Genomic DNA, 9,324 nt, shown 5'->3' with positions numbered 1-9,324 from the left:
TGCCGTTTGAAGCCAGGCTTATCTTTGCTCCTCCTCCGTTTCTGTTTAGGACAGGGTAGCAGCAGCAGAACCTGAGCCAAGAGCTATACAACCTCTATCAAGTACCATTTCCCCAGTTTTTAAGGGAGAAAACACCGATCTGCTCCTAAAAGCCTGCACTGTCTGCTGGCACGTGCCTCAGTAACCTCTAAGAGTGGAACTGGGCCAACAACCACCAAGTTGAGCAGCACGGCTGCTCTGAACAGCTCCCTTTACTCCAACGGGCAGCTAAAAAACCCAGTCAAGCAAAACCAGAGATCAGCTTTGTTTGGCTTTCCTGAGCTGTGTCGCACACTCCCAGACACCCTCTGGCAGCACATCCCTGTCTGCTCCCCACATGTGCCCCCACACTGCTCCCATGGCCCCTCCAGGGCTGCCCAAGATCATTCTGCAGCTCAGCCACTGCACCAAGGTGGAGCCCAGGTCACCAGCACCTCTGCCCTGCCCAGCCCAGCGCCACCCATGGGGCTCCACACCACTCTCAAACACTGCTTGTACTAGCGCAGTTAAAAGTGACAGGGAGGTGGGAAAGGGGCAGTGAGAGGATAACCAACATGGGCAGGCTGCCCTACACACACCAACCAACACCAATTACTCCTCCAACCTCACACTTCCTGACTATGTATGAAAGAGGGGCAGGAAGGACCTGCAGCAGTCCTGAGCCCGAGCATGAGCAGTCCCTGAACAGCCACAGCTGCAGCACACGGGGGGTCACACCAGCAGGAACCAGCTCCCACCCTCTCCCCTGGAGGAGTGAATTCCAACCACCTCCCATGTCACAGCCCCTGTCACACACCGCCAAGTCCAGCAGAGAAATAAAGCTTCATGAAGGCCTTTTTAAGAGAATTTTATTTGAGTGGTTCTTACAAAGATTGTTGCAATATGAAAGTCTTTGTTTGATAGAAATATCAAGCTGTCTTGTCAAACACACTGAAGTAACCCAAAAATATATTTCAGAGCTCACAGAGCTTAAAAAGAGCAAAGATTATATGCAACCAGAACAAAACACGTGTCTGTATTTCCTACCCATTTTCAAACTTGGCTGAAATCCTTCAGCTGTGCCCCACTGCAGACATAGAAACTTATCTGGAAATGCAGAGATCGTTTTGTTTGGAAACTTAGACACACCTCACACAGTATTTACAAAGAAACTTTTACAGATACATTAATCAAAAGTTACCATCAAGAAATAAAACCCTTCAATCCTTCTATTCTTACCAATTATTCAGCACAAAGCAAGCTGAGTGGCTGCCTAGAGTCAGCTTTCAGTAGCCTCTTGAATCTTCCATTTATACAAAACACTAAATATGTCCCTTCAGAACGTCTACCTCTGATATTAACCCTTAGCAGATCACCTACATTTAGTGAAGTGTAAATGTAATTGCTGCATTAAAAGAAAGGCTTTGTGAAACATTAAAAATGTCATTATGTCCCATCTGCCTTTTACAGAGAACTTGTTTTCTATGAGCTACTTCTCAGTTCCTACGGATCACCTTAGTCAATGTACAAGAATTACAAGGCAGAACAAGAAGTCAACAGCTTTGTATACAGTGGAAATGCTAGTTAGGGAGAATGAACACACTGCATTTCTGCTTACTTCATTTTATTTTTAAAGGTAGCAGGAAGTGTACACAAAATGACATTAAATCCTTTCCTTTAGTTTTATCTAAATAAAAGATAACTCAATCTTCCTCCAAAAAATAACTATGTACAAAACTGTCTAAATCCATCTTCATCGTCGAACAGGAACCAGTAGTTGGGTTGCAGTCATAGAGTCTGGGAAAAGGCTATGGTACGTTGGAAGAGGTACATACGCTGCTGTAATCATTTTACCTGATCAGAGGATGGAAACACAAACATCAGTATTTGGCCATTTCTGCAGTTAACAGCTCAAGGTTTCTCTGTGTGAAAGCCACTCACCTGCAAACCACCTCCCGTGCAACGCATTTACAGCTGCGATGGCAGCAGCGATCGAAGGACATTTGACGTACACGTTGCCCTGTAATACAGAAGGGTCAGAGCTGTGAGAAGCCTGAGGAGGGTCCAGCACCTCCTGTGCTGAAGAAAGAGGCTGTGGCAGAGGCAACTCTTGCTCTACCCTGACCATGACCACCCCGTAAAGCAGAATGACGTGAGAAAACAGAGCAGCAGGTTTTTACTGACAAGTTACCACACTGTAACCTTGGCACGAAACTTCTCTGAATAGCAGGTTGCAAAGCAGAACAAACGTGTGCTTGGTCCGAAATGAACAAGCAGTGACTGCTCGCTTGCTCAGACAACCCTCCACAGAGAGCAGCTAACGGCTGGTGTAAAACAGAAGCAGGAGGAGCTTGGCTACCTGTGCTGCAGGCCAGGCCCAGCTGTGCAAGTCACCAGCCTGAACCACACTTAACTGGACAGGCAAGTTCACAGCCTGGTGCCTAAAGAGATTAAGCACTCCCCAGGCTGGAAGCATGTCTGGCCCTTCGAGGAAGACTGGTACTGTAATTCTCCTACATGAATTTCAGCATCTGCCTTTATTTGAACAAGGACTGGGACAAAGGGGTAAAGCCCTCCACAACAGGGCAAGAAGAGCCTAAGACAGTATCTAATATGAGTGACAGACTCATCTTTTAACTGAGGTTTTCCATCCGCACCTAAGGCACCAAACCAGCCTAATGCAGTGCACTGCAACATTCCCATTCAAGGCACAGCCACCCACAGTAATGTGTATTCATTATTCTGGCTGCCTGCTTAAAAAGAGACTACTACCAGTAATTCTTGAACCAGACCAGATTCTAACTGAAACAAGATTTTACAGGAAAAGAATTAAGAAACAGAATCCAGCCTTTTCTTTAGCAGCCTCTGCCAGCCAGGACTTACTCTTCCCACTGTGATCTCATTCCTTCTTGAAGGGAAACTTGAGCTCAGGGGCTGATGGTTGAGGCATTAAAGCAATTAACACACAAAGTTGTTCTCTCAGCCTCCCCTGCATGTGCATCCGAGCTGCTGAAACCTTGCCATGAGATACTGCAACATAAAGCTTGAGCTTTCCCTAACACACCGTAAGTCTTTTCACCCACAACAAATCCCATCCTCACAGCTGACTGCTGCCAGCCCTTAGCCTGGCAAGTCTGGGAAGGAGCCCCAAAGAGATGGGATATGGGAACACTTAAAAGATAACGTGACCAGAATCTAAGGCTGGAAAATGGAGCAGCACAGTGGGAACTCATGTTCAAACACAGGATTTTGAAGTATCAGTGTGTATTTTTTATCTCGGTCACCACCATGCTACTGTGGCAGAGAGGACTGCATTAGCCAACAGCTAACTCATGCTACAGTAGCTGTAGCTTTTCCTTTTAAATCCACTTGCTAATGTGAACCAGATTTGCACCTCCATTTGCTCAGAACTTATGTGAGGTAAATTGAGGGCTGTTGCTTTTTTGGGCTTGGGAGGATGGTGGGTTTTGGGGGGTTGTGTGCTGGGGGTTTTTTTTGCTGTTGGGCTCCCCCCTACCTGTCAAAGGATGCTTTGTTTTCTCGGAGATATTAACAGGTAATACACCCCATCTGCCTCCCACCAGCTCAGCAGTGCCACACAGCAGTGATCCTCATGACTAGGAAACGCAAGGAAAGTCTGGATGTGGTTTTATGTACCCCACAGCATCTCATCTCCAATCTAACAACTCAGGAACCAGGCATACCTGAGCTGAGTTTTTGTCTACATAGATGTGGATAACTCCTCCGTGTTTGTTACATTCCTCAATCACATCATCTTTAATTTCTGTATCCCAGCCAGCTTCTTCTTCACTGTAGGGGGTGGAAGAAAAACAGGACAGAGATGGAACTGTTATCACTCAGACAAAATTCACCCCAAAACCCATCAAAAAAACCCCTTTGCCACATTCCAGTTCCTTACTCAGATGTTAAAGTCATCAACAAATGGCAAACAGAAACAGACCACAATAAATCACTTACGTTTGAGGATTAAACATGTTGGAAAGCTGGAAGCACTGTGTTGCAAGTGGTTGTACTGAAGCAGCTGCAGCCAGAACTGTTGTAATGGAAGAACACAGTAACAGATCTAAGAACCTGCTCTGCATGGTTCCAATTTACATGAGGATATTCTATGTTTTAAAATAATCACAACATTCAACAGGAATGGTTGTAACTAAACAGAAAACTGAAGGCAGAAAAGCCAATCTTGTAGCTAGACACTATCTATGATAGAGCAGGTTTAAATTAATCAATACAGAAAACAGCACAACTGCAGCTGAAGCTGAGAAGTGAAAAGATAACCCTGTACATGGATTTTGGCAGATCTTCAATGTAAATATTTAAATGCATCTTCAATGCATCTAAAACTTCTGCCCAAGTTGTGTGCCAGCAGCACCTCCCATTTTTATTCCTCTTGGAAGCCAAGCAGCAGCTCAGGATGAAGTGGCACCACGCCACTTGGCTTCACAGGAAGGGACAGACCTTTCTGAGCATTCTCCCAATGTATTTTAAGCATCTTGAACTATCCTTCAAAACCAAGTATATCCCTACTTTTGCCCCTTGGAAACGTGCAACACAGGAAATACTTGACAATTAAAATGTATAAATATTTTAACTGTGGCACAGATCTGTACTCTTTCCTAGTAACTATGGAATTACTACTTGTCATTTATTGTTGCTCATCATCACAGTGCCCCTTACTGAAGGTAAGCACTGCCCTTCCCACCGGCTGAAAGCTTCTGTTAATTCAGCTGGAGTAAAAGCCACCTTCTCTCTCCATTCAGGGCTGCACAGCCAGGGTAGGATGATGCCTAATCCAGGGACAGAGATCCCAAACTCAAATGACCCTTCTATTCCCTACCTTAAAGGCAGAAACAACCCCACACCCAAACCCACACAGTTTTAAGGACTAAGGTATGGCTGGGGAGCATTATCAACACCAAGGACATGCTATGAAGAAAAAGTGAAGGATTTAACATACATTCTGTTTTTTTCAGTCCATAATCAGACTGAATTCCTACAGACACTATTACAATACAATTTCTCAGGCTGTTGCCAAACTCTGCACCAGAAGCATTTCACTTACAAACATCTACAACAAAACCCACTGGGGACAAGTCACATCAAATGCTATTTACCTTCATTCTGCTGAGATAGTCTCGTTTGCAAATCTAAAGAAAGAATACAGAGAGTTTGTTAGTGTGTGTGCATTACTGTCATCACCTGCCAGCCAGGCTGTACAGTTCTATTTTTGTGGTTAAGAGCTTGTTCAAGTACCACAACCCACTCTCACTGCTCCTCTCTAGTCGTGAGTAGTTTCACTAATTTCAGCTACTCAGCTGGAATACTCTGTACTCAATAGAAATTCCATAACCACAGAGGCAAGCACATTTCAAAGAGAAACAATACCTTAAAAGCAAAGACCCTGTCCCTTAATTCAACATATCATTTCCACCTTGCCTTTGCTGTGCTCCGACTCTGTAAGATGTATTTCGTTCCAGGAGAAAATAATTACAGCAATTCTTACAGGCATTGGGAGTTTGGCATCTTTACTAACAGAAAGCTTTCAAGCACAGAATTGTCCAAACACAACATTCTGAAAGCTGTCAGCAGTTTCAAGTAGAATAAGGTGGTGTTTCACCGGTTACCTGTCCATATAAATGTCATAATGACACAAGTTACTTTGGTGTTTTTCAAATGCAAAACATTTTCAAGTGTTCAGAACATTTAATTTGCCCACAAAACCCCCACTAATCTCTTGTTTAATAACATAGAGCTGTCCCAGTTTGAAGTAATGGGAACAGACAAATGCTGACTTTCTAACCATTTCCAAGTATGACTCAAATACTTGTCACCTTTAAACCAACAGGAAACTCCAGAACGCAGGAAGTGTCAGCATAAGCCTCTTCACTTCCAATTTAAATCACACAAACAAATTCTAACTTACTTAGGAGACTAAAGTTAATCATCATCTTTTATTCACTTGTTTAGAAAGCAGTTGGACCCAAGTAAGCTTCCCAGCTTACCTGGAAAGACCCAAAGGTGTCAGGTATCCTTTGGGATACTTTTTCCCTAATAAACTCTCCTCCAAAACACTGGAGAGCCAACAGGAATGAGTATTTTTGCTCTAAGTATTAGGCAGTGAGAGCTCTCCCTCACTGAGGAAATCTTCCTCACATGCCTTCCCAAGTGACTTCCACAGAACTCCATGTGCTGGGAACTATACTGAAAACAAGAGATGGAAGGAGTAAGCTCGGAAGGCTGAACTGTAACAGGAATTGGCTATGTTTAGCATGTTTTCCACAGGGATCTGAACATAAAGAAATCCTCAGCTCCATGAAGTGGTAAATACTGGGGAAGACTGTCTTAGCCTGTATTCTCTGCAGAAACAGCATGGATTTGGCCAGGTCTGTAACTAATTTCACCTAGTTAATCACTACCTAAACTTATCTGTAAATAAATGTGTTTTAAAAACATTAATAAACCCCCAAATCTCCTCAATCCCTCAGGTTAGATGAGGACCGAGACATCCCCCTCTGCAATTGTGACACGACTGCACATGTACACCCTGTACAGCTGAACTCAGTGTCAGTCAGCCCAAGGCTCTACAGCCAAATGCTCCAGGACGCCTGCACCAAATGTGGCAAATCTACAGAGATCACCAGTGCAAGCTCTATGGAGAGCCTAGAGTCAAATCTAAACACATCTGCTACCAGGATGTTGTAGGAACAGGTCTGATATGTTTCAGATGAACCTAAACCTTGTTCAGTCAAGTAACTGAATTTTCTTGTTGCTCAAGATTGAAGAATGATCCTCTCACTTCTAAATTCACTTGGAATTTAGAAACTCATTGTCACTCTTCACTGTCACCTCTTAATCTTCCCTCCATGCACTTTTATATAGTATGTATAAACTAAAATTAATACATCCGTCAAGTTAGGATCAAAGTACCTTTTTCACTATGTTCTCTATATATAATCTGTTCAGCATGACTGAGAAGTACATGCTTAGCACAGAGAAAGGAGAAGTATCAATGAAAGCATTTTGTGTCTTAAACCAAAATGAAGTTGCATCTTTACTCAAAGCACAACTAGGTTTTAATAAACTACAGCCTGCCAAGCATTCCTCAGTTTTTGAAGTAATTAGTTACAACAGAACAGCAGATCAGAGAGAGGTCATGGATGGTAACACCTATTTGTCCCTCTACTGCAGGCACTATCTCATCTTTTTCATGAACAGATAGTTTCTTCCCCGAAAGTAAGGAATGTTTTGTGACATGAAGCTTGAGAAGAATGTTCTATAGCCTCATGGTTATTTTAAGTTCCAGATTTTCAGACAGAGTTTACTGAAGAGCAGAAAGTACAAGCTACAGCTCTTTAGCTTCAATTCCTTTTCCTGCTGGAATCTTCTCCATTGGAATAACGTCCAAGTTTTCAGGTCTCCTGGAAAACTAGTTCTTTAGTTTGATTCAACCCCTCTTGAACATGGGTGACCAGAACTGCTCATCAATGCGGACTTTCACATCTCAGCTGCTCAGGTGTGCTACTTCCAGGAACACAGCTGCCCTTCCAAAAATGCAGCACACTGACAGTTCATATTCACTCACTGATGAACTGGATCTATTTCCTCCTCCTTGCTGTCTTTCACTGCTAAGCTCCCAGGCCATACAACTAGAATTTGTTTCAATCCTGAAAGGTGAACAATGTACAACACCCCAAGAATCCCTTATCAACAGCCCCTCTGTATTTACTCACCTCACTCATACTCTTGTTGACTATTGTTATTTATGTAAATATTAAAACAAGATCAGCCCAACACCTGAATTTTGGCTTCAACAACAGCCTCTGATCTTCCAAAAAACACAGTTCCTCTTTCTTTGAGCCAGCTTTTTTACACATCTTGTATTTCCTGTACTACCCACTTCTAAAGTTTGATAACTTTTAAGTGATACAAGTCAGAAGTTCAGGGAGAAGAGCTCTACCACTGCTCCTTGTGCAGGAAAGTCGGTTTTATCAAAGACTCTGAATCTTTAAATGCAGTTTATCTGAAGTATGCTGGGCTTTAATAATATTCTCCAGTTTACCCATCTTTAGCATGGCTTTTGAAGGAGAGAAGTGAAGTAACAGGAGTAACAGGACTGTAACAGGACTGGAAACTGGCCAGGATGTGGTGTTCTTCCTTCCTTTTAAGTGTAAGTAATTTAGATGTTACAGCTATATCAATACCAGATATCGAACCTCATATTTCATGTACCTATTCCCTCACTAACTTGCTGGGAGTTTTCTTTCTACATTCGGATCTTACTTTCAGCTTTGCTTCTACCCTGTGAATGATTTTTTTTTTCATGTTCCTAGCTTACCATCCTCAAATTCCAAACTTTAATCACCAGTGTCCCCACTACAAACTGAGGCAATGAGACTCTTTTGGAACACCTTGGGAGTATTTTTTCAGACAACCTCACCCCTGCTTCCTTTTTGTTCTCTTCAGGAGTTGGGAAAACTTCATCTATGCTTTCATGTCTTTCACAAGGCCTAATTCAAACTGACTTAGTAGATAATTCTCATTTTTACTATTTCCCAAACTAAAAATACGGGTTTATTATCAGTCCTTTTTCCTCTTCTTCATAGGCTCTGAGCTTATTCCTTATTTCTTTTGAGGCAGTTAATCACCCAGTTCGGTGTGGAGCCCATTTCTAACAGGACTGTTTCTTCTTTCTGTGGAATACAGATCCAATATAGCATTAGCAATTTGGAACTGAAGAAACCTTTTACATCCTCACTGTTCAAACACCCAAGTTGCTTAGACCAGATGACTCTATGGCCTCGTTTCTTCAACCACCACTTTAGAAATCAGAAGCCTTACAGACCTGCTTATCCTTCCATTTAAACTTGAGCAACTCATGATCCCTCAAGTCAATGGTCATTTCTATTCTCATCCATAACATCTTCATTACTTACCAAATTGAGTTTAAAATAGCATCCCCTCTTCATGAGTCAGTGAGTGTTTGATGAAGAAATTTGTCGGATATCACATCCAGGAATATCTGGGCCCCACCATTATTACTAGCAATTCTTCTCCAATCTGTATCAGGGAAGTTAAAGTCTCCCACAATGACATAATTCCTGGTAGTAATTTTCTCTAACAAGAGTAAAGAGATCTTTAATCCATAACCAAATCTCACTTTGGGGATAGCTCATGACTATGGTAGTAAAAAGCTTTATCTTTTTTCCAAAGTTACTTAAGTTGCACGTCTGCATTACTCCTTTTGTACAAGTAGAATAAACACCTCTATTCCTACCACTTTCATTT

The 9,324-nt window shown here is 42.5% G+C and overlaps 1 protein-coding gene across 20 annotated transcripts in view; it reads right to left on the bottom strand.

Moving 5' to 3' along the window:
* Positions 1 to 870: 870 nt before the first annotated feature.
* Positions 871 to 9,324, bottom strand: part of RBM39 (RNA binding motif protein 39) — a 29,168-nt gene continuing 20,714 nt past the window's right edge. For 11 of the 20 annotated variants that reach the window (XM_030502934.1, XM_030502932.1, XM_030502937.1 and 8 more), the window contains 5 exons: positions 5,154 to 5,186; positions 3,997 to 4,072; positions 3,723 to 3,828; positions 1,960 to 2,038; positions 1,507 to 1,872 (listed from right to left, as the gene is read on the bottom strand). In XM_030502934.1, coding sequence (XP_030358794.1) covers positions 1,772 to 1,872; positions 1,960 to 2,038; positions 3,723 to 3,828; positions 3,997 to 4,072; positions 5,154 to 5,186 — 395 coding nt within the window. In that variant the 3' untranslated portion in view covers positions 1,507 to 1,771. Of the gene's footprint in view, positions 1,873 to 1,959; positions 2,039 to 3,722; positions 3,829 to 3,996; positions 4,073 to 4,359; positions 4,580 to 4,886; positions 5,042 to 5,153; positions 5,187 to 6,410; positions 9,154 to 9,324 lie in introns of those variants that run through there. The other 9 variants (XM_030502925.1, XM_030502924.1, XR_003993955.1 and 6 more) reach the window with 8 other exon arrangements.

This window comes from Strigops habroptila, chromosome 13 (assembly GCF_004027225.2).
Source record: "Strigops habroptila isolate Jane chromosome 13, bStrHab1.2.pri, whole genome shotgun sequence".
Lineage (NCBI taxonomy): Eukaryota > Metazoa > Chordata > Aves > Psittaciformes > Psittacidae > Strigops > Strigops habroptila.
This window is presented reverse-complemented; position numbering and strand designations above follow the sequence as displayed.